General features: G+C 45.3%; 1 protein-coding gene across 7 annotated transcripts in view; it reads left to right on the top strand.

Moving 5' to 3' along the window:
* PIK3CB (phosphatidylinositol-4,5-bisphosphate 3-kinase catalytic subunit beta) overlaps positions 1 to 26,654 on the top strand; it is a 999,444-nt gene that overhangs the window by 873,498 nt on the left and 99,292 nt on the right. For all 7 annotated transcript variants that reach the window (XM_078666107.1, XM_078666113.1, XM_078666108.1 and 4 more), the window contains one exon: positions 7,823 to 7,932. In XM_078666107.1, the coding sequence (XP_078522233.1) occupies positions 7,823 to 7,932 (110 nt within the window). The remainder of the gene's footprint in view (positions 1 to 7,822; positions 7,933 to 26,654) is intronic.

Genomic DNA, 26,654 nt, shown 5'->3' with positions numbered 1-26,654 from the left:
GCTCTCGTAAGTTTAAGTAGATGATCATATGATTGGCACCTCAAAGTGTTATGTCAACATTTAAAGGCATAAATTAAGTTAGCAGTTTTTAACTAAAATCTTTAAAATGACGTTTAAACGAGACTCTAATGTCAAATAAAATACCCAACTTCTTGTCTTGAGCATACTCTTCTCGTCTTGAGCATAATATTCCATTGTTAATAAAGACTGCCCAAGTTGGATTTGTGAAGGGCAGGTTAGCGTTGGATAAAGCCAGAATGTTTGCAAATATTCTCTCCTACGGCAAGAAATTAAAATTCCCTCTTGCAGCAATGTCTTTGGATGCTGAAAAGGCTTTTGACCGTATTAATTGGCAATTTATGTTCAAAACTCTTCAATGGTTTGGCTTTGGACCTACATTCATTTCCTATGTCAAATTATTATATTCCTGCCCAAGAGCTAGTATTTTTGTTAATAACCCCTTTTCTAATTTTTTTTCTTTATCTAGAGGTACGCGCCAGGGATGTCTTCTTTCCCCTTTACTCTTTGTTTAATGTCTCGAACCTTTTCTTGAATGCATACGTGTCAATATGCATATTTCTGGCTTCTCATATAACCCTATTGAAACAAAATTATCGGCCTATGCTGATGATAGATTAGTCTATATGTCTAATCCCCTTACTTCCTTGCCTCCCTTTATGGAAGAGGTTTGGTTGTATTCCAGTATTTCTGGGTATAAGTTAAACCTTTCTAAGACTGAAGTTTTACCTTTAAATTCTCTATGTTACCAATATATGTTTTCTGATACTGATTTTGCTTGGTGCCCAACTAAAGTCAAATACCTTGGTATTTGGTTTTCTGCTTCCTTGTCCAACACAATTAAGTATACGTTCAATGTATTAATTACTAAAATCCAATCTCTCCTCCTTACTTGGTCTCCACTATTTCTTTCCTGGTGGGGTAGATTAGACACCATCAAAATGATGATTGTTCCTCGCGTACTATATACACACAGTATCTATGTTACCCATTCGCATTCCCATATCATATTTTTCTAAAATTAACTCTTATTTGTTCACAATTTTTATGGAATAAGAAACACCCACGTATTGCTATAGCAAAACTTATGCGTCCTAAATCTGAAGGTGGCGTTCATTTTCCTAATTTTAAAGCTTACCATTCTGCCTTCTTAATTAAATAATCATTTGCTCTAGCTTATGATTTTGCTGATATTCCTATCCCTAGATGGATTGCTTTTGGGCGTTCCTTGTTAAAGGATTTCACTTTTCAGAATGTTGTGTATATGTCAAATTGTACTTTTACATCTAATAACCCTATTTTAAAATATTCTCAGAATTTATTATACAATACTCTTACCACTGACTTAACCCCATTTCAATGATTTTTTATCTTCTACCATTTGGTATAACAAATTTCTCAAATATAAAGGTAAATCGTTCTATTACAAATACTGGAGGGAGAAGGCAATTATATATGTGCACCAATTACTCCACCAAAACTCTGTTATTCCATTTGATGAATTGCAATCCCGGTTTCAATTGCCTAGTTCCTGTTTTAATGAATATACTGTGATTTCTGATGCTTTTGCAATTACAGCTTGCCTCGTTTGACCTTCCTGTTGATACACCCTCTCTCTCTCCACCTACTCCAATATATAGTTTATTTCAGACACATAGACCTAAAGCAGCTATTGTGTACAAGCTATTGTCGTTACATGTTACTGAAAGACCTAAGTCTCCTATAAAAACTGCGTGGGATTCAGACTTTTCTATTTTCTTCCCTTTTCAAAGTGGGACAAATTTTGGTCTAAGTTATTTAAAGTTTCCTCATTATACTGGTCTTATTCTAATTCTACTGGTACTTTGTGTCATCTACTTTATGAATGTATTGATATTTTGGAAATCTGTTTTGACCACTTGTATGAAAATTTTTCACTGTGAATGTTTTTCTAGGTTCCTCCTCTCATGCTGTTGCTGACTTTTCTTCTATCTCCTTATTATTTAACCTTTTTATCGCATTAGCATTCAAAGTTATTTTATTATCCTGGAAAGACAACTCCAAAATTTCCTCATTGACTTGGTGGAACTTTATCTGGGATGAACATAGAATTGCTACTGTTTCTTCTCTCCCTCTTTCGCAAAAAATTAAATCTGATCTCCACTGGTTACCTTTTACGACTTATCTCTCTTCACATGCACCTGCTTCTTAACTCTCTTTTTCTGTTCTATATTTTTTCATTCTTTGCATAATATATTTCTTATTTTCTCTCTTTTCTTTACCCCCTTTTTTTCTATTATTCTTTTCCTTCTTTTTCTTTTTACTGTTCTCTGTCCATTGTTTTTTTCCCCTACATTGTAATGCCTATATATTATCAATTCATTTATTTTCTGTAATATGGTTCATAATTTGTGGATACCTTCGTCTTTTTCTTTGATGTATGTATCCTTTTCTTGAAACTTAATAAATTCTAAACAAAAAAATAAATACCCAAATATTAATATGTCTTTATGCCCTCCTCTGGTCCTCCATGAATCGTTCTTAGAATTTGCCAGATCGATTTTCATGATTTAGTTTTTTGTAACATTCAATTCCACGCCATTCATTTCGGATGTAATCATCAAATGCATTCATCAATATTTGTAAGCCTATCAGGGTTTGGCTCAGCAAGATAGTATCATCTGCATATTATAAATAACTAAAATGCACCTCACCTATTTTTGGAGGGTGGGCATTAACAGACTCTAGGTGCTGGAGTAGATCTGACAAAAATAGATTAAAAAGGCAGTCCGCAAGAACACAACCTTGCTTAAGACCAATATGTTTTAATTTGTTGTGATAAAGTACCACCGGCACCTAGCTTAACCTGGACCCAAGTGTTGGTATAGAGGAGTATAATAGCATCTAGAAACTTCTGTGGAATAGACCCAACCTACCAGTTTTTTTCCATAGTAAAGATCAAGGAACTGAATCAAAAGCAGCTTTTAAATCTATAAAAGAGATTTACAGATTTTTATTTTTTTTAAACTGCCTGTTCCGCTAATAATGTAAGGGCCTGCAGATTGGTAATAGTAGATTGGCCCTTACGAAAAGCTGTTTGATAGGAATTATATTTTGTTGTGCTGCCCTGTCTGCCAAGTCAATCAATAGATGGAAGGCAAAAACCTTACCGTCAACATCAGTTAAGGCAATGAACTGATAATTGGCAGGGTTGTCAACTGGGCCGCTTCTATAGATGAGCTTCACAATACTACCTTGCCAAGATACAGGGACAATATTTAATGCCAGTACCTCATTAAACATTCAAGTCAACACTTTTGCCCACATGTCAATGTTGGCGCAGAATAAGCCATTGGGAAGCCCATTTGGGCCAGGAGCCCCATTTGATCGGCGACAGCATAGGAGAATGGCTATTTCATTAAAACCTATAGAATCCAAATCATTCTCCAAACAAGGAATGCTCCCTTACTCATTATACTACTTACTAGGTATCACAATATTGTTTGTTTGATCCAAATCATTACCCAGATTCGAGCCACTTACTATCTCCATATTTGACTTGCTGGTTCTATCACAGATCTTTCTTATTCATGTCTAGATTACACACACCATACAAATTGGTAATAAACTTTACCCAATCGTCTTCCATGATATTTATACTATATGCTCTATTGCCTCCCCTTTCGAGTTCATTGATTATGTGCCAAAATGCTTTTATATTCTTTTGTCTGGAGGCATGTAGTAATCTATGCCATAGTCCTGATTGATAACGTGACGTAGCCAACCAGACTTTTTGTCTACAAGATCTTCTTCTTTTTTTATCTTAAAAACATCATAAGGTTGCTGATATCCTTGTGAAAATGAATTTTTTAGTTTAAGTAACTGAAATGTATACCATTTATTGTGAAGGATTGATGATGAATTAGTTTTGTTTTGGTCTCGTGCTGGAAGTTTTTCCACCAGGGATGAGGTAATGTAATTCCATTTATCTAACAATGAACCTGCCCCGACCTGGCACTGCTCAGTATCCTTTATTATTGCTTCAGCAAACCTTATTATTTCTACTTGTTTGTCCGAAAGCCATACCAATCTTTTCAAATGGTATAAAGAGTGGACCATATTGAGAAGCTCATTAGATCCAGGGTTAGAACTTACTGGCAGTTGTAGTATGATTATCTGAGGGTTGTGGTCACTTTTGAGTCGTTATCACCTTATTTTCCACAAGTTTTGGACACAAATATTTCAATTGAAAATGTGTTGTCTGTAATGTAAGCGTGCTACCACACCATATAAATTTCACTGTACGCCACTCCGCTCTGCACCAGTCCACACCGCATCATTGCACTCTTCTCTCCACCACTCCACTCTGCCATTTCACTCTATACATCTATACTCTATAGCACTCTATTAATTGCCAATGCACTCTACCCCACACTATTCTGCTATCCACCAATGCACTCTTCGCCACTGCAATCTACACTCTGCACCACTACAGTCTATGCCTCTCTACTCTGCATGCAACACTGCGCCCTATGCCACTACACTCTACGGCAATGCACTGTACTCTGCACCACTCCACTGCACTCTGTGCCAATCCACTCTATGCCAGTCTTATCTACGCCACTCTATGCCACTGTATTGGACTCTATGCCACTGTATTGGACTCTATGCCACTGTATTCTACTCTGCGCCACTTCACTCTAACCTGCACCACTTCACTCTACACCACTTCCCTCTACTCTGGGCCATTTCACTCTACTCTGCACACCTGCACTCTACACCAACTACTCTGCACCACTATACTTTACTATGCATCACTTTACGCCTTTGCACTATACTCCAATGCACTCTATGCCATTGTACTCTAAGCCACTCTGCACCACTGGTCTCCATACCACTCTACTGTGCATCACTATACTCCACTCCAAAGCATTCTACGCCACTCTACTCTGTACCACTCTACGCCACTGCACTCTCCACTAAAACAATCTACTTTACGACACTCCACTCTGTGCAACTCTGCGCCATTCCACTCTACCCCACTTTGTTCTACACACCTCCACTCTACGCCACTGCAGACTACCAAGTGCCACTCTATTCTACTCTGCTGAGCTCCATGCCACTGCACTACACACCAATGCACTCTGCACTGCTTTACTCAAAACCAATACACTCTAAGCCAATATACTCTTCACTACTACGCTGTACGCCACTATACTCTACTCTGCAAAACTTTACTTTAAGCTACTGCTCTCTGCACCATTGCACTTTGACACATTACTCTCCCCCACTCTACAACACTACTCTGGAGCACTGCACTCTCCGCCACTCAACTGAACACCACTCTACACTACACCACATTGTTCTGTGCCACTGCAACACTCTAGGCCACAACACTCTACACCACTACACTCTGCATCACTCCAGTCTATGCCACGTTACTGTGCAACATAGCACCATAGCACTCTGTGCCACTGCAGTCTACTCCAATGGACTCTACCCCGCTGCTCAATACCACAGCACCACTGCACTCTACACTGCACCACTCCCCTCTATGCCACTTCACTCTACTCTACTCTGAAACAATCTACTCTGCACCACTGCACTCTAAGCTACTGCAGTCTACGTCACTGCAGTCTACGTCACTGCAGTCTACGTCACTGCAGTCTACGTCACTGCACTCTTCGTCACTGCACTCTTCGTCACTCTACGTCACTGCACTCTACGTCACTGCACTCTACGTCACTCTACACTGCACCACTGTACTTTATGCCACTTCACTCTAGGCCATTCTACGACACTACACAGTACTCTACTCTGATGCTCTACTCCATTAAAATCTAGTTCACTCCATGCCACTCTACAACACTGCTCCACTCTGATGCTCTACGCAACTTCCTCTATGCCATTCATACTACTTTACTCCACTCTATTTTACGGCACACTACTGCACTCTATTCCACTACTGCACTCTATTCCACTACTGCACTCTATTCCACTACTGCACTCTATTCCACTACTGCACTCTATTCCACTACTGCACTCTATTCCACTACTGCACTCTATTCCACTACTGCACTCTATTCCACTACTGCACTCTATTCCACTACTGCACTCTATTCCACTACTGCACTCTATTCCACTACTGCACTCTATTCCACTACTGCACTCTAATCCACTACTGCACTCTATTTCTATTCCACTACTTCACTCTATTCCACTACTGCACTCTATTCCACTACTGCACTCTATTCCACTACTGCACTCTATTCCACTACTGCACTCTCTGCCACTCCACTCTCTGCCACTCCACTCTCTGCCACCCCACTCTCTATTCCACTACTGCACTCTCTGCCACCCCACTCTCTGCCACCCCACTCTCTGCCACCCCACTCTCTGCCACCCCACTCTCTGCCACCCCACTCTCTGCCACCCCACTCTCTGCCACCCCACTCTCTGCCACCCCACTCTCTGCCACCCCACTCTCTGCCACACCACTCTCTGCCATACCACTCTTACACTCCTCCACTCTGACAATCTACTCCGCTCTACGCCACTCTACTCTACAATACTCAAAGCAACACTCTCTACACCACTCCACACCACTTCACAACACTCTTTGCCACTCAACTGACATTCAACTCCACTCTGACACTAATCCACTCTATGCCCTTCTAGCCTACGACACTCTACTCCCTCCATGACACTGCACAACACCACTCCACGAAACTCCAGTTCACTCCACACCACTCTATAACCCTCCACTTTGACACTCCACTCTCCTTTACCCCACTAACTTTTTGCCATGTTGAATATCAGCCAACGCTGGTGTACAACATGGCTAAAAGATATTGGCAAAGCCAAAAGCTCTTGAATGGGTGGAACCTTTTGGCTTTGCCAATATTTGTTTTTACTTATTCTCAAACGCAATTTAGCACTTATTAAATGTAATAGTGTAAACCAGTGTTAACTGATGGGCGAGCCATCCTTGCCACAGTGAAAAACGACCTTGGAGGTTTTTCCCTGCCAGGGCATGTTAAATATAAAAAATACGTAGACAAATGTTTAAAATACTGTGCACCCTGCCCTACGAGGCTCTAGGGCCTACCTTAATGGTGACTTATAAGAATGAAAAAGGAAGACTTAGGCCTGGAAAAAGATTTACTTTGCCTTGTCGAAATGCCCTTGGTACATATTGCACCAAATACGAGGGACTTGTAAGTAAATTCAATGTGCCAATCAGGGATATACCAATTTACCATGTTTAAAGAGGGTAGCACAAGCACTTTACCCCTGGTTAGCTGAAGTAAAGTGCAGACTTATACAACCATCAAAAACAGGGTGTAGTAAAAAAGCCAGAAATGCTCGGCAACCCTGCATGAAGGGCGCATTTCTGACCGGGATGTTAAAAGACCATTCGTCTAAAGGTTTTCATCTATTTGCCTCCAGCTGCTGCTGAGATTGAGCACGCCTGGCACCTGCTCTGCGCATGTCACGAGGCTACTGCTGAAATACACAGCGTGCCAGTTCATGTCACGAGGCTTCTGCGTAGCATGCATCAACCCAGTCCTTTACAGATCCTGTCTTCCTCACATGCAATGAATTAAAATACCTGAATTTCAAGGCTCTTGTGATTTCTTTTTTTCTTTTTGCTTAGTTATAAATAACTGAAATATTTGAATTTTGTGTAGAATCACGATTTTAACCTGAATTAAGTTTTTGCCAGAGGTGATACTGTCTAATGTAAGTGGTCTAGCAATGTATTTCATTGAAACATATTCGGCCATGTTAAACAGTTAGTGTTCTTGTTTCATTTTACTTGCAGCATCGAAAAGTGCAAATATATGGACTCGAAAATGAAGCCTTTGTGGATAGTGTACGACAACAAGGTTGTGGGAGGTGAATCTGTCGGAATCATTTTTAAAAATGGTGATGGTAAGTAGAATCCCACAAAGCTATTACCTTCTTTATGTCCACTTAGAATTCCTCATTGGCATTACCAAATTTCATGAACATATTTACTTTAATGTATACTTGCTACTGCAGAAAATTTTACCATATGCCAGTCCGGTACTGGAATTGTTTTCGAATTATGACGAGTCACTTACATATGAAGGTGGTGTGCATCAACAAGCACTGGTTCTAAAGCAGCTGCTCGCCTTCTGGCCATTTGCGTTATTCCTGTGCGTTTGTAGTAACATTTTACAGCCAACATAATTACACAACGTGGCGTAATGGCGAAATATCAGGAATTTTGTTTAACAAGTTTAATTTGAAATTCCCAAAATGATGCAAATTACACTTCAAGTTTTGCCCAGACCTCCTCCGATCTCCATAGTGAAACAATAAAAACAATAAGTGGCTTTCCAGCCCAGGGCTTATCTTTGTGCAAATAAGTGCTTTTAATCTCACAGCATACCTAAATAGTATCAAATATAATTCACACAGCACACAAGTTTGTCATGAGTTATGCGTTAAATGAGCTACTACACTCGCTCTACATACTCCTGTCATCTAGTGTTGGGCTCAGACAATTGCAACTTCTTTACTTCAAAGAAGTATTTAGAGTCGCAAGGTGTTTGGGCGTGGATGCCCAACTTCATTGTTAGAATGATTTTCTCCACCATTGGATTCCGGTATTGTTCAGTGTTCTCCGTCTCGACGTGTTTGTCAGTTCCTGTTGTTGGTTCGAAATCAGTTGCCTAAGACGCTATCTCGTGAAGACTTTTTCCACATGTTCTCTTGTAACAGCGCCAATTCCATTCCTCAGTCAGTCGCCATCTACCAACCAGGTCTCTCGATAGTCGAGGCCATCTGTGCACCATATGCTGCAGGCTACCCTTCAGAGAATGAAGTGGATGCCTTTCGAGAAATTCCCCCAATACTACTCTAACCCAGGGCCAATCTCCACTCTGTCTGCAGTCTGCCTCTAGCTTGAGAGCTGCTGCGACTGTTGCTGTCCATTCTGCAGCAAAAAAGTCTCTAACCCAGCGCTGACGCAGACAGTGGGCTCAAAGCAGGATGGCGAAATACTCTTCAGATAAGCTGGACATCTTTGGCAAGGCTGATCCCCTTCCATGCCAAAGAGAAGGAAGCATTCAGTGAGTCGTCCGGCCTCCCGGAGCACCAGCACTGTGTTTATAGACTCCAATGTCTCGGTGTCAGTCAAGTAGAAACTCTTAGAGGAAGAAGAGTCACCAGAGGATGTTCATTTGGCTCAGTCGGCTGCGGACCGTGCTTGAAGACCATGCATCAGGTTAGTAGTCATTGCCCCAAAACCTCAATCTTCCGAACACCAGAGACTAGCACAGCCTCTAAAGGGGACCGGTGTCAAGCCCTGTGCTGAGGACCTTGCCACCCTCTGGTGTGCTACCGTCTCAAAGCCCTCATCAACACCAAACCAAGGCTTGGGAGCCGAGGAAAGATCATTCCAGGGGGCCTTGATCCTTAATCTACCTTGAGTCAATGGACCTTGACTGATGCTGAGCCATCGAAGTTGACTCCGCTAACGAAACTGACACCAAAGAAGCCCTGTTTGGCACAGAAACAATAGACTTCTTTGACACCCTTCTCTGTTGACAGAGGAACACCCTATCCTCGAGAGGCTAAAACAGGAGCGAGATGAATGGCAGAGGAGCATCATCATCCACCCAGGCACAGGAAAGTTGTGGGCCTCAGAAAAAACTGCCTAAGTAACGCAGGCTTGCCTTTGGTGAAGGTCTGCTACCAGAAACTCTTGTGCCCATCCTGCCTCCCAAGAGGTCAGGTCAAATGTTCCTCCTCCACCACCACAATGACCTCCTCCATACCCTCCTCCAACACCACCACCCGCTAATCCTTCTTCTCAAGAGTCTCTGCAGTCTTACTCCTATACAAACAGTCATAGCCCTTATTTCCCGGCAGAGGATTGTATCCCAATCTATCCTGGTGTCTCAGATGGTCCCAGGGAGGACTACGATGTAGACCCTCAGACCCAGAGATAGAGCACGTCCCTGTCAACATACCACAGCGTTATCCAGTGCATGCCCACCTACCATAAGGTAGAAGCATACTCCACCCCAAAGAGAATTACTTTTTGATGGCGATGCTCTTGAAGAGAGCGCATTTCATCCAGTACCTCTCCATGCTCAAGGGTATGATTAAGTCTGCCTCTGGTAATACCATGCATTGAGAAAAAATACAAACCGGCACCCTCTGACCCACTCTACATCAGGAGTCCGGTCCCTTCTGACTCCTTAGTAGTCACTTTAGCTAGGAGGAGGGCAGCAGCCCATGCTCCGGGGACGCCCACTGCTTATTAAGGAGAGCAAGTGTATATATGCTGCAAGGAAGAGAGTGGCCAAAGGGGCTGCCACACCTCACCAATTTTTTAGGCCTCCTCTCTAGATATCTTAGAGCCGACTGGGAGATGAAGGTGCTCCTGCAGCCCCTCCCAGAACAATATCACAAGATGGGGAAAGAGCTTGTGGAGGAAGAGAAGGACATATTTAATGCAACCCTTAAGTGTGTTTTTGAAATAGGACTGATCCATCCAGCTTATCAGCGCTACCTCTGCTTCACGGTAATTGGTCAACACTTGCGTCACCACGGCCCAAGGGTCTTTATCAAGTGTTTAACAGTGGTAGCCACACATCTCTGGAGAGGGGGAACTTGTGTTTTCCTTTAATGATTCGGTGATCATGGGCTCAAGCAGACAGGAGTGCTTAAGCCAGACTATAATTTCCCCTCTGCACAGCCTGGGGTTCACAGTCTATTCCACTAAATCACACTTGTAGCCACTTCAGATTGAACCCTTTCTAAGAGTCAGTACTCCAGTCTGTAGTATCCAAAGGGTGCAAGCATACCAGCCGCTTCTCCCTCTTTCAGTCACTTTGTCCACTTCCAGTTCCCACAGTAATGCGCCTAATCGAAATGATGGCTTCGTGCATTGCCATGGTTCCCCTTGCCAGACTAGCTGTGTGCCCAATTCAGGAATGTCTCTCAAGTCAGAGTTCACAAGTGGACTGTGCTGGAGGATCTAGTGTTGGTAAGGACCAACATCCATTGCACTTTGCAGTGGTAGAGCAGCAACAATCCGTTACGGGCAGATCATTTGAAGATCCAGTTCCGCAAGTGCTCATGACCACATACTTATCTCTAATTGGCTGCAGAGCACACCTCAACATCTTGTTAGTCCAATGTTACCCCAGTGTCTGTTGTCATCTCGTCAAAGAGGTCTCCACATCAGACACTTGGAACTCTTTGCTATGCATATAGCTGTTAAAGCCTTTCTTCAATAGATTCAAGGCAAGGTATTCCTTTTGTGGGCAGACAACATGACCCCCATGTTCTACCTGCAAAGCAAGTAGGTACTCTCTCCCTTCTGCTATTGGCTCTAGTGCAGCATATCTGATCCCGGGCAATACATAATCATGTTCTTGTCCTAGCTGAGTAACATCTGGGGGTGGATTACTTTGCAGACCTGCTCAGAACCAAATCATGGTACAAATGTTTATAGAATAGATTGATTACAAAACGTGTTGGCTTATAAGTTCAACCACACTTTATACATGAATGTTTCAAGACATTACATCACATGCCATCAAAGATAACCATTTGGGTCAATCAGGTCATATCGACCAGCACTTCATCCCTATTTTCCCAATAACCCACACACTCTCCTTGTACTTATACATCTCCCTCCCTGGGGCACTGCTGCTGTTTGGTCATTTGTAAATTAATGAACCTTTTGTGTGATTTCATTAAACTGAACCATATATTGTTTATTGATTCATTGCGAGTGTATAACATTGAATCCTTATTGCCTTTATTTTTCCTTTTGACGTTTCTATTGTGTCTTTGTCTTCCTAAACGGTTCCACACTGGGACCCCTTACATTTATACAATTTCTCACCCAGGTCCCAGTGACTAGATTGGGTATACCCCCCTTTTTGTACCACAGAACCAAATCATTTCACAGAACACAACAATTGTTTGTAGCCTTTTCACAGCCTCATAAAGGTCAAGCCATTTCTAAGGCATGGATTGCTAAGTGGAAACCTGTTACGCAAAAGCTAAACAAACCCTACCTTCCTGTCCCAATTCTCACAACACCAGCAAATAGGGTGCTCCTATTGTTTTTCTAGGGAATTTACTCATAGAACATTTGTAAAGCTGCCACATGATCCACTCCACATACTTTCACAAAGCAGTATTGTGTTGATATGCCTTCTTGGCAGCAAACTAAAGTTGTTCAGACTGTTCTTAGGACTTTGTTTCAGATCTCTTTTCTATCAACTGGTTAGCCCCTGCATAGAAGGGTACTGCTTTACAGTCTATGCAGAGCATGTATATCTACAGTCACACATGCTACAAATGGATTGTTACTTACTCCATAAGCATCTGCTTGTTGCATGTAGAGCTATATATTTACATTCACCCATCCTCCTTGGTCGGAAGCCCAGTGCTTGTTACAGATCTTTCACTAAATACATTTTTTCTATCTATTAGCATGGACACTATTCTTTGTGTTTTCTACTGCAATTTTACTTTTACCCGTTTGGGAAAAACGGTCTTTAACAGTGGAGTATTTGCCCATGCGCATCCATGACCAGAGGAGGAGTTACAGACACCTTATAGCTCGAAAGACTGCTTAGAAGAAAAACAAATTGCAATCGTCCAAGCACAACACTAGATAATAGCATTATGCAGAGCGTGTTGCAGCACTACATACAACAAACAGATGCTTACTGGGTAAGTAATATAATCCTGTCTCCCACAGTAGTCAGGATTCTGCTGTCTCTGTCCCCTGAAGCCTGTGGACATAGGCGTGGCCACTGAAATTATTTGATTTTGCAGATTTGGTATTTTGCACATAATTAACGATTTGCTGCATTTGAAACATAATCCAACATCTCCTGCATCTGTAGATTTTAACTAAAGAACATGTTGTTTCTAGCGCAAACTGATCAAAAGTTACAAAAATTGCAGCCATACGTTTTGCACGCCATGGAAGACCCTTTGCAAAGGTTCACTGGTCATTTTCTGTTGCTAGTTTTCGTGTCAAACTGGTATTAATCAGATGACACCTTTGCCCTAATATTGGAAACATGGACACATTACAAAAAAGAGGTAATATGATCCCTAAAAGTATTCATTATGCTGCATAATTTGCCTTGCTGCACAATATAGTTGACTCCGCTGCATATTTTGGACCTCTCACGATGCATAATTCCAGTGGACCTTGGAAGAGGCAGGGATTAGGCTAAAGTGCGGATTGCTGAAAAATTCTCACAAGTTAATATGGCAACTAATTTTAATGTCCTTATTAGTGGCTTTCATTCCAAGTGTCTCAGGCAGGCACAGCAGATCGTGCCTGCACTCCTCAAGTCTCTCATGCTTAGGTGCAGTTAAGCCCTGCAGTTACCTGTTAATAATCAGCGGCTGTTGAGGCATTGTGTAGGGTGTGGCTGCACTGGGACCATTATAGGGTGGACTCCTTTGTTACATGTTTCCACTATGGCTATTGCTCACAGAATGCTATTCACATGCAGGCTCGGGGATTGAGCTTTGCTTGGTAGTCCTGGACCTTGACAGTAGAGGCTCTCGTAGGTTATCTGTAGAACAGCAATGAGCTTGCAAGGTTTGAGAACACCAGGCCAAGTCTTCTTGTGTCTTTGGTGGGGCTGTTCCGTCCTTCAGGCCATTTAGGGGCTTCCCATTGTTGTCAATTTAAGATTTTTCCTCGTCTGCAGCAACTGCACCAGACCCATTGCTCAGTGTAGGCTCCTAGGTGAACCAGACTTCACTCTGGTGCAATCATATTTGAAGTCTTCAACAACTGTGCTGATAAACCTTGTGTCCTTCCCACCTTAGGTCACTCCTCAATCACTCTCCTGGCATTGTCTGTTTCCTCTGGGTACTCCACATGCTGGCAACATGCTCGACCTCTCCTCCAGGACAGTCTCTGCTCCTGCAGGGTCAGGCACACTCCTTCCCTCTTTGCAGTCAGGCAGGTGTTTAGGGTCATATATACACAGAAGGGGCTTGAGGAGATTTGGAAGACCAACGAGGGCAAACTCTCCAATTCAATAACTCAATACACACAGGGCCCTCGGGGGTCTAGTGAGGTGTGAAACTGCAAAATAGGAACTAGCTTACCGTGGGGCTTCCCTTTTTAGGACTGTTTCCCTCACCCACCATTGGTGGCATGCTTCATCATTGGGAATCCTCCTCGCACCATTAGGCCTAGTCATGGTGCGGGCTACAACCCCTTCGCTGTGAGGGGGGGGGAGCTCAGGGATGTTTTAATGGAGGGGTTATTGCTAAAACCGAACGTTAGATAATAGGGTGTAGTGAGGTGTGCAGTGCTTGTGAAATGGTGAGTTAAAACCAACTACAAGGTTCAACTTTTAACCTTTATTCTGGCTACCCTGCGCTAGGACTAAAAACAGAGATGTACGACTGAAATCATTAGATTCAGTCGTACTGAATAGTGATCGACATGTTTCAGCTGATGACCTGGCAACTCGTGGCTTTCTTCAGGATCGCTAACTAGCTACTGCCATGAAAGGTGAGATTAATCAAGTGAAACAAAATAATGAATTGGTTATATTTGCTTGCTATTCAAAACCAGTGATCCTGGGGAATCAGGAAAGCAGATTCACCAGCAGTTAAGTCCGCTAATGAAAGTGGTAAATAGCAGCCTATATTCAGTAGTTCAGCATTGTGAGAATCAAGGCACTCTTGGTCATGGTCTGATTCATCCAAACAACATCAACAGTGAAAGAAACATCAGCAGTAGGTCTACTCACAGGGGGATATCGTATATTGTTTCAATCTAACATTTACTGTGATGGGACCCACTCACATGCAATAGTCAGGCCTCGTGACCCATCAGTCGTTGGCAAATTGCCTAGGGTACAAATGCAGCTCCAACCTGTTTGGTAAAGGTTGTGGCGTTAGTTACACATCAGCGATGTGGTGATAGCGACAAGCATAAAAAAGGGAGGGAGGGAGAAGCACAGACCAGTTCAATGCAGTGTGAAGTAGACCCCATCTTCGCAAATAGCTGGTCATCCAATTACCTTGGTATTACCAGCCATGGGCAGAGGGTGAGCGGAGGTAAACAGGAGGAGAATTGTGTTCGAGGCATGTGGGCTGCTAAATTCATATCTTAGCATTAGATCGCCGCCTAGTGTTGGGTCCGGATGATCGCACATTGTTGTCCTGGAAGAGTCTTCGAAGTATCCTGAGATAGGTGGCTCCTCCCCTGGACTACAGTGCGCATGGGCATCGGCTCCATCCCCAGATTGTTTTTTTCCGCCATTGGGTTCGGATGTGTTCTCGACGTCTTTCTGTCGAAACCGAGAAAAACTAACTTTTAGCGGCCAAAAGGCCTCGTTTTTTTTGCGTCGGTATTGTCTGCGCACGGTCTCGAGTCTTCCGTCTCTTGGAGCCGGAATAAGCGGAGTTTTCTTTCGCTCTTCGGACTTTGAGGCCTTCTCATCGCGACATGACTGCAAAACTTTTCTGAACATGGAGCGGAGCCCGTTTAAGTACTGCCCGCTCTGTGGGTCCAAGTACCCACACATCGATCTACACCCCGTCTGTAACAAATGCCTTTCGCCTGACCACGACGACGGCAAGTGCAAAGCCTGTGCACAGTTCCGGTCTAAGAAGACTCTCAAGCTTCGGCGCGCGGTGCGCATGGAAGCTAGACAAGCGGCCCCGGATCCGGAAAACATCTTCGGCGACCAGGAAGAAGAGGACCAGGGTCATCATCTTCAAATCTCCCCACCCGAGACGGAGGTCGAGGCGGATCCGGTAGACGACGGAGTCGTGGGCCAAGGCCTTGAATACGTCGACGAGGTAGGAGACGACGAAGAGATTTATGGGGCCGCGGCGGATAGCTCAGGGGACGAGCTCTGCCCCGAAGGTTACGAGGATACCGACCGGGTCACGGGATCGCCTGTAGGCCTTACCCAAGACCCAGTGCCGCAAGCCACAGCCCCGCCTTCTGGCCCGGCCACGGACTTACTTGCTGAGCAGACTGTATCGAAACCGAAACCGAAAGCATCGGGATCGACTACATCTAAGATGGCCGACCCGAAAACGAAACCGAAACTTAAGGACTCGAGTGTCCCTAAGATGGCTGCCGTGCCGGCGAAAACGACTGTACCCGCTACTCCATCGACTCCGTCGACCTCCGGTCCGCAGAAGTCGAAGAAATCCGTCGATTCCGCTGCTGCACAATCAAAATCGACGCCAGAGGAGGGGTCCTCTAAGAAAGATGGTCGGCACGGGTCAACAGCGGCGCCGCCGTCCAAGCACGCCAAAGTCGGCTCCACGGAGGCTACGCAGGCGCACGGATCGAAGACTGGCACGTCTGCGCACCGGTCCCAGGACTCGGGGTCGGTGACAGCGGGATCCGCGTCGAAAGCGCACAAGGCCCACAAAGACGTCGGATCCGAGGGAAAGGTCAAGACATCCTCGTCGGCGCCAAAACCCACTGTGAGTGAGACGTCCCTCATCGCCGAATCACTACAGAGAATCAGGGAGAAGGCCTCTGCTCCGTCGGCTCCGATATCATCGCCGCAGGCGCAAAAGGACAATCCAGCAAAGCCTTCTGGCAAACTTCTCTTTATTTTGCCGCCGAAGGAGGCGCCGAAAGCCTTTTCCACCAAATCGGCACCAAAGAAGACGGTTTCTTCAACGGCTGGCCCACTTCCACGTCGGGTACTCGAATCAGAGGATGATTCAGAGCATTTCATCGACGCTGACACAGGCAAATTGACCCTCTATAAGAGAAAAATCACTTCAGAGTCAGTGGACTCATATGTCATCCCACTGAAAAAGAAAAGGGTGCCCCTTGACGCTTCAGGCCTCATGGAACCAATCCAGCCTCCTCCGAGACGGAGCCCTACTCCCTCACCAGAACACTCTGCGGGTGAGGGGTATGATGAGGACGAACAATACAATTTCCCTATCAATGAACCAGATGCACAACCGGATTCATATGATGACACTGGTGACCAGGGCACCCAAAGTGTGGGGCAGGACCGGCAGCTTTTTAATGCACGTGCATCCCCAACTGAGGATTCAGCAGGTTTTCATGCACTAATTGAGAGGGCGGCAGCCAATCATGATGTGGACATGCATGCTGACCCGATAGAGGAAGACTTCCTTTTCGACACATTTTCAGTCTCTGAAAGGACAGTAAAGACGCTGCCTATGCTTAAAGGAGTCCTCAAGCATGCTGGGGACATATTTAAGGAGCCTACCAGAGCACGAGTGGTCAATCCACGTATTGAAAAGAAGTACAGACCTGCACCTGCGGACCCCGCATACATTCGGGGACAGTTGCCACTGGACTCTCTTGTGGTCGCCAATGCCAGGAAACGTGCCAACTCCCAGACGACGGGTGAAGCTCCTCCCCCGGATAAGGAGTCCAAAGTGCTAGAGGCAGGGGGCAAAAGAGTAGCTGCACAGGCCGCAAACTTTTGGCGCATTGCCAATACACAAGCACTCTTAGCACGTTACGATAGGGCGCATTACGACACCCTAGAACAGGTTATACAACACCTGCCTCCAAAGTTCCAAGAAGGCACCAAACTGCTTATTGAGGAAGGGAAGCTAATCTCAAACGCAGCCATCAAGTGTGCACTTGACGCCGCAGACACAGCTGCTAGAGCTATCAACACTAGCGTTATGCTGAGACGACAGGCGTGGCTCCGCATCTCGGGGTTTAAACCAGATATTCAGACAACCATTCTTAATCAGCCAGTCAATCCTGATAGTCTGTTTGGTCCAGATGTTGACACCACCCTAGAAAAAATAAAAAAAGACACAGAAACTGCTAAGTCCATGGGGGCCCTACAGTCACAACAGTTTCGTGGCAGCAATTTTCGTCGCTCAGGTGCACGTGGAGTCACCAGAGGACAAATGGGTCAACAATCTCAGTTCTCAAGAGGTGGAGCACAATCCTCGTTCACAAAACAGAACAAGGGAGGTTACAGAAATAACAGCACCAGAGGTCGCGGCAGAGGAAACAACAGCTCCCGCTCCTCTACCCCAAGCAAACAGTGACTCTCTGTCGCTGCCCCCCGACCACTTAACACCTGTCGGGGGGAGACTGCAGCAATTCCTGCCCGTCTGGAGAAACATCACCACAGACAGGTGGGTGCGACAACTAGTCCAGTATGGTTATTGCCTAGAGTTGAAATCCACTCCACCCAACATCCCGCCAAGGCAAAGGCCTATGTCCGCAGAGCACTTGCACTTATTGCAGCAGGAAGTAGTGGTGATGCTGCAAAAAGGCGCAATCGAGCTCGTGCCGGTGGGAGAGGAAGGCACAGGGGTATATTCCCTGTACTTCCTTATTCCAAAGAAGGACGGATCTCTCAGACCCATTCTAGATCTACGTCCCCTCAACCTGTACATACTATCAGAACACTTCCATATGCTTACACTGCAACAAATTCTTCCCTTGTTAAACCAAGGGGACTTCTTAGCAACCTTAGATCTCAAGGATGCTTATTTCCACATTCCACTACACCCGTCCCACAGGAAATACCTCAGATTCACTATCCAAGGCAAGCATTATCAGTTCAAAGTCCTACCCTTCGGAGTGACCACAGCCCCAAGAGTGTTTACCAAGTGTCTGGCGACAGTAGCAGCGCACCTCAGGAGGCAGAACATTCATGTCTACCCCTACCTAGACGACTGGCTCGTTCAGGCCAAGTCGGAACAACAGTGCGCCGCGGACATGTCAACTACCATTCACCTCCTTCACGATCTGGGCTTCTCGTTGAACTACCCAAAGTCGCATCTTCAGCCGGCACATGTCCGGCAGTTTCTAGGTGCGACGATCAATACCCTGACGGCCATGGCTCAGCCAAACCAAGTCAGGATAGACAGCATGCAGTCTCTAATCCAAAAGTTCAGACCACAACACTCACTTCCAGCGAGAGTGTTCATGCAGTTGATTGGCATGATGGCCTCCTGCATCTTCATAGTCCCTCACGCACGGTTGCATATGCGTCCGCTCCAGGAATGCTTAGCAAATCAGTGGACACAGGCTCAGGGACAATTGACAGACCTAGTGTTGGTTACCAGTCGGGCATACAACTCTCTGCATTGGTGGACTCCACACAACCTTTGCAAGGGCCGACTGTTCCAGGAGCCAGTGCCACAAATTATCCTGACAACGGACGCATCTCTACAGGGATGGGGAGCTCATCTGCTCACTTACACAGTGCAGGGACTATGGACGACGCAGCAACAGAAGATGCACATCAACTATCTGGAACTGATGGCAATCTTCATGGCGCTCAAGTCCTTCATTGTACATCTGTGCAACAAGGTAGTGTTAGTCCGGACGGACAACATGACCGCGATGTACTACATTCAGAAACGGGGGGCACCCACTCGCCACAGCTGTCTCATCTGGCTCAGGGCATGTGGAAGTGGGCCATTCAGAGGAACATTTTCCTCATGGCGGAACACCTCCCGGGCAAGGACAATCAGATGGCGGATCTGCTCAGCAGATACAGCCATCAAATGCACGAGTGGGAGTTACACCCATCTGTACTCCACCCGTACTTCCAGCAGTGGGGTCATCCGGAGATAGACCTGTTTGCCACAAAAGAAAACGCAAAATGCCAACACTTTGCCGCCAGGTTCCCTCACCCACAGTCGCAGGGCAATGCGATATGGATGAACTGGTCAGGCAAATTTGCGTACGCTTTTCCACCAGCCCCTCTGATACCGCTGGTCGCGAGAAAGCTAAGGCAGCACGCGATGACTCTCATCCTAGTTGCTCCAACGTGGGCACGCCAAGCATGGTACACCACGTTCCTCGAACTCTCAGTGGTGCCGCATCAAAGACTGCGCCTCACGCCCAGTCTTTTGACGCAGAACCATGGAGAAATTCAGCATCCAGATCCGCAACAGCTCAACCTGGCAATCTGGCTCCTGAAGTCCTAGAGTTTGGATACCTTAACCTACCTCCGGAATGCATGGACATCATCAAGGAGGCTAGGAAGCCAACTACCAGAGCATGCTATGCTGCGAAATGGAAGCGTTTTGTCATTTACTGTACAGCCAATGACATCAACCCGCTAGATGCATCTATCCCTAACATCATTTGCTATCTGTTGCATCTTTACAAGTGCAATCTAGCGTACACTTCCATTCGGATACATCTATCCGCCATAGCGGCTTATCTTCAGAACAGGCAGCATCTCTCTGTCTTCAGAGTGCCTGCCATTAAAGCTTTCCTTGAAGGTCTGAAACGAGTCATTCCCCCAAGAACACCACCAGCTCCGGTGTGGAACCTCAATGTGGTCCTCACCCGACTAATGGGACCACCTTTTGAGCCACTGCACTCGTGTGAACTCCAGTTCCTAACGTGGAAAGTAGCTTTCCTAATCGCTATCACGTCGCTACGGCGTGTTAGTGAGCTGCAAGCGCTCACAATCCAAGAGCCATTCATTCAGATTCATCCAAATAGGGTAGTGCTACGTACTAACCCCAAATTCCTTCCGAAGGTGGTGTCACAGTTTCATCTCAACCAAACTATTGACTTACCGGCATTCTTCCAAAACCCACAAACGGTGGTGGAAAGAATGCTCCATACGTTAGACGTACGGAGGGCGTTGATGTACTACATAGACAGGACACAACCCTTTAGAAAGACAAAACAACTTTTTGTTGCCTTCGCACCACAACACAAAGGCAACCCTATTTCCAAAGCAGGAATAGCCAGGTGGATTGTTAAGTGCATCCAAATATGTTATCAAAAGGCCAAGCGCACTTTAACGATACCCCCAAGGGCGCACTCCACACGCAAACTGGGGGCATCCATGGCTTTCCTAGGGAACATTCCTTTAGAGGATATTTGCAGAGCAGCCACGTGGGTTACACCACATACCTTTACAAAACACTACTGTGTTGACGTACATTCCAAGCAGCAAGCTGCTGTAGGACAGGCTGTTCTCAAGACACTCTTTCAGGTTTCTGCAGCTGGCACGGGCAACCGCCGCTGATGGAGGGACTGCTATGTATTCTATGCTAAGATATGAATTTAGCAGCCCACATGCCTCGAACTGAATATGCTACTTACCAGTATGCATCTGTTCTTGGCATGTAGGGCTGCTAACATTCATATCGCCCACCCTCCTCCCCGGTGCCTGTCGCAGCTGCAGATATACTATTGTATTCACTTATTAGCATGGACATCCTTTACACTTTTCACTCCATCTTCTGCCACAATGGCGAAAAACAATCTGGGGATGGAGCCGATGCCCATGCGCACTGTAGTCCAGGGGAGGAGCCACCTATCTCAGGATACTTCGAAGACTCTTCCAGGACAACAATGTGCGATCATCCGGACCCAACACTAGGCGGCGATCTAATGCTAAGATATGAATGTTAGCAGCCCTACATGCCAAGAACAGATGCATACTGGTAAGTAGCATATTCATTATTCTCCGCAGGGGAAGAGCATGTTTTGGAGCTCGTGATACACACTTAGGAGACATTAAAATAGCATTAAAAAGCATGAATCTTTTGCTATATGCCATGATCATTGAAAACTCTGCGAGCAACAGTGTGTAATTAATTAGTCATGATCTAATTCAAACACTGGCATGTATAGGTCAAGGTGTAGGGAATCCCATGCTATCAGTGACCAGGGACAGGGTCAATTAGTGTGAGGCACCGTAGGAGTACCCATGATGGCTGTCGCTAAATAGGTGGAGGCAAAAAGCCTGAGCGATTATTTTATTGTTTTTCTGATTTACAGGACAGGCGTGTGCCTTGGAAGCGGCTACATACCAAGAACCTTTAATCAATGGCCTGCAGATGTACTGGGCACGCGTTTGCTCTGGAAGCAGCTACGTACCAAGGACGTCTAATCAATGGCATGCAGATATATGCCCGTCAATGTGACAGACTGCAAAGAAATCCCGGGGTTAGAATTGTAAAGGAGTTGCTTACCGCTCTTGCGTGTGGAGCTTCTGGAACGTCAGCACTCGAACAGGAATGTCAGCCAAATGCGGCTGGAATGCTAGAAGTTGTGCAGGATGGGATTCCTGAGCAAACTACCATTTCCTGGTGAGTTCCGAGGCATGCCGGGACGTTTCGTCACTTACCTGATTAAAGACACCTTCTGCACCCTATCAAACCAGGTGAAAAAGGTGATTCACAAGAACTGGCACATCCTTAATAAACAATCCTTACAAAAACCTATGTCTGCCTTCAAACGTAGTTGCAATTTCAGAGACAATCTGACATAATAGACCATGTCCAGACAGGTCTATGAAGCAGAACACGCTTTGGGGTCTCCCTCCAGTGCAATGACATTATCCATGTGGGGATGCGCCTAGACTACTACAACGAAAACGATTGACATAGGCACTGATAAACCCTTGGTACTTAGGCATCATACTAATTGTAATAGTGAGAGAGCAATACATTTCATTACCTGCACACGCGGACTCAAATACATGAGTATGACCACCCTCAAAGTAAGAATTTGAATATCCGAGCATAAGGGCACCAAAAGGTGTGAGAAGCAGGCAGCGAAACTCACGAAACACTTTTAGAAAAGAACTACCAAGTAGATAGCTTGAGTTGGCTAGTTCTGGACAAACCAAACTTGTCCCCTATGACACCCAACCTGACTAAGAGGTTGCTAAGAATAGAACAGAGATGGGTATTTAGACTAGGGCACTGCATAGACTGGGTTGAATGATGAAATACCTTGGCTAACCTAACATTCTTGTAATTAATAAGGTGTAATAGAAGATAGACCTAATATGTAGATGCAGTCCAATAGTAGCCATACCGATTCGATTAGAGAGCAAACATGCTGGATGCGCAGTTACCCCTACTTCTGAACTAGGCACGATAACACTATAAATACATTAGCTGATGGATAAGAACAATCAAAGTGGGGTGTTTTTGATGCCATTTTGAGCTTACATGTTACATACTTTGGCACACAGACTACGTATCCCTCATCAAGTTAAGTATTGTGTTGTTTCCATTTAGTCCCAGTTTTTGATACACAAGCTGATGTATAAGACCAACCACAGTGGGGCGGTTTTGGTGCCAGGCTGAGCTTAAGCTTTAGATACTTTCGGCACATATACTACGTAACCCACATCAAGTGGGGAGATGATGTAGCCTTGCGGCTAGAGCGGTCGACCTTGAAGCTGGGGAACCGGGATTCTCGGCACAGACGCTCAACATATTGTGATTCTGGGCAAATCGCTTAATCTCCCTGTACCTAACAAAAATGAATGCGTCCTTGTGTAGCGAAACTGGTGCTCATGTAAAGCGCTCAGATACCTGATATCTTCGGGTCTAGTTAGCTCCATATGAAACTCTATCAAAAAAAATATTTTAAATGACCAATGTTTCTTCTCCATAGGTCCCGTTTTTCATTATCCCTCCTGAAATCCAATGGGATACTTTTATGTGGCAATCATTCATATATCCCTGTGCTCACATGACATTCAGGGAGCAGGTCTGTTCTACGTTGCTTGATGCTATCTTAAACCACAAGTCCCAGCATGCATCAGGACAACAACAAAAGAAAAAACCTTTTTCTCCCGTAATCTGGTGTGTGACTACAAGTCCCTGCATGCCTTGGGACAACTAACCGGGAAATGGAAGTTTGTTCAGGGATCCCATCCTGTATAACTTCCTGAATTCCACCCACACTCTGCTGACTTTCATGTTTGAGTGATGAAGCTCCAGAAGCTCCTCGCCCTAGAGCAGTAAGTGACTCCTTTACAATTCTAACCCTGGGATTTCTTTGCTGTCTGTCACATTGACGGCCGTACATCTGCATCCCATCGATTAGATGTCCTTGGTACGTAGCCACTTCCAGAACAGACACGTGTCCCGTAAATCGGAAAAGCCATACAATAATGGCTCCAGCTTTTTGCCTCCACCTATTTAGCGCAAGCCATCATAGGTACTCTGACTGTGCCGTACACTAATGGCATCCTGCCCCTCATCTACACACGTTGTACGTATTGACTGACTGTGTTGTACGTCTCTGTAGCGTGAAATTTATTATTTTTTCCCCCTCCATAATGCTCCGCCCTGGATGTGGCTACACCAGGGCGTTTGTAGCAGGCCCTATGATGAAGCATGTCACATACTTCGGTATGTGAGTGAGGGCAGTTTTCACAAATTGGAGAATTTTCCTTTGTTGTAGTAGTGTACTCTATTTACCCCTTGTGTGTGATCATCCTGCCCCTGGTCACTGATAGCATGCCATTCCTTACACCTTGACCTATACATGCCGGTGTTTGAATTAGATCATGGCTAATTAATAACGCACTGTTGCTCGCTGAGTTTACAACGATCATGGCATATAGCAAATGAATCATACTTTTTAATGTTATTTTAATGTCTCCTAAGTGGGTATCATGAGCTCCATAACATGCTCTTCCCCTGCGGAAAATAAAAAATTCACCTCCCATTTTCTTTTGTTCACCCTCCGCGCCAGGCTGGTAAAAACACGATAATTGGATGACCAGCGATTTGGCAATATGGATTCTACTTCACACTGCATTAAACTGGTCTCTGCTCCCCTCCAACCCTCCCTTTATTTATGCTTGTCGCTATCACCTCATCGTTGATGTGTAACTAACGCCACAACCTTTACCAAACAGGTTGGAGCTGCATTTGTACCCTAGGCAACTTGCCAAGGACAGATGGGTCATGATGCCTGACTGTTGCAGGTGAGTGGGTGTCATCACAGTAAATGTTAGATTGAAACAACATGCGCCATGCCTCTGTGAGAAGACATACTGCTGATGTTTCTTTTACTGTTGATGTTGTTTTGATGAATCAGACCATGTCTAAGAGTGCCTTGATTCTCACAATGCTGAACTGCCGAACATGAGCTGCTATTTACCACTTTCATAAACTGACTTAAATGCTTGGTATGTTGCTTATGTCCTCTCCCACAGGTCTTACCGGTGAATCCGCCTTCCTGATTCCTCCGGATCACTGGTTTTGTATTGCAAGCAAATATAACCAATGTATTTTTTTGTTTGACTTATGTAATCTCACCTTTCATGGCAGTAGCTATTTAGCGGACATGAAGAAAGCCACAACACTGGCCAGGTCATTTGCTGAAATATGTTGATCACTATTTAGTACGACTGAATCTAATGATTTCAGTCGTACATCTCTGTTTTTAGTCCTAGAGCGGGGTCACCAGAATAAAGGTTAAAAGGTGAACCTTGTAGTTTGTTTTAACTCACCATTTCACTAGCACTGCACACTTCACGACACCCTGTTAGCTCACGTTGGGTCTTAGTAATAACGCCTCCATTAAAATATCCCTGAGCTCCTCCCTCGCAGTGAGGGGGTTGTAGCCCGCACCATGACCAGGCCTCATGGTGGAGGAGGATTCCCAATGATTAAGCATGCCACCACCGGTGGGTTAGGGAAACCGTCCTGAAAACTAACCCCCTCCCCCGTAAGCTAGTCCCTATTTTTGCAGTTTCACACCTCACTAGACCCAAGGTCCCTGTGTGTATTGAGGTGTTCAGGTACATCCTCAGCATTTGCAATAGAAAATGGTGATTTCAGGTGACACCCCTTCCCTCATGGGAGACTGGTTGTCACTGAGCTACCAGCCCTGGTTACACATCTCTTCAAGTACTCTGGGGCGCACCCCCTTCCTTGGTCAAGAACAACATGGGACTGGAACATTGTGGTGAGTTCTTAGCACCTGGTCACAATCAGCCTTCCTGAAGCCGTAATGAGGATCAGATAAAAGGGGAAGTCTGGCAAAGAAAATTCATCAACTTTAATAACAGAATTTACTCAACTTTTCCTAAATTTTAATAACAGAATTTACTGTCTCCCCCCTGAGTCAAGGAAGACAGTCACCCACACACTCATTACCAGCAGACTGGACTATGGAAACCTAGTCTACGCCAGCATCAACAAGTCCCTACTCTGCAAACTCCAGACACAACAGAACACCCCCCGCCAGACTAGTCCTCGGCATCCCCCGGCAGGAACACATCAGCCAACACCTACGAAGACTCCACTGGCTCCCTGTGGAGAAAAGAGTCACCTTCAGAATCCTCACTCACTCCTACAAATGCCTTCACAACAACTGACCCAAATACCCCAACGACAGAATCAACTTCCACCTACTCCGATCTTCGAACCTCGCACTGGGCGAAACCCAGCGCATCCACAGAGCCAGAGCAGGCAGAAGATCCTTCTCTCACATTGCATCCAAGACCTGGAACGAGCTACCTGCAGACATCAGACACACCCCTTGCCTGAACACCTTCAAGAAGACCCTCAAGAACTGGCTCTTCGGCTAAACAGATCTGCGGACCCCCCCAGCCCCCTCTCAGCGCCTTGAGACCCTCACAGGTGAGTAGCACGCTTACAATTCCCCTGATTGATTAATTGAGCCCCATCCCTTGCCTCTTGATCAACAAATCAGCAGCTGTTTGCTTTATAGCATTTATGAAAGTCGCCTTGTTCCTCACTTCAGTGTCTGGATAGCCACCCTTGAGTCACTGGAATACAGGCAGTACTCTCCCACTGCCTGAGAAACCTAACCTCATTCTCCATCTTGTGCTATGCTAAACTAGGACTATCCAAGATGAATGCTACTAGCTTCA

The sequence above is a fragment of the Lissotriton helveticus genome, chromosome 11 (assembly GCF_964261635.1).
Source record: "Lissotriton helveticus chromosome 11, aLisHel1.1, whole genome shotgun sequence".
In the NCBI taxonomy this organism is placed as follows: Eukaryota; Metazoa; Chordata; class Amphibia; order Caudata; family Salamandridae; genus Lissotriton; species Lissotriton helveticus.
The sequence above is the reverse complement of the archived record's forward strand: the minus strand, read 5'-3'. Positions and strand labels throughout refer to the sequence as shown.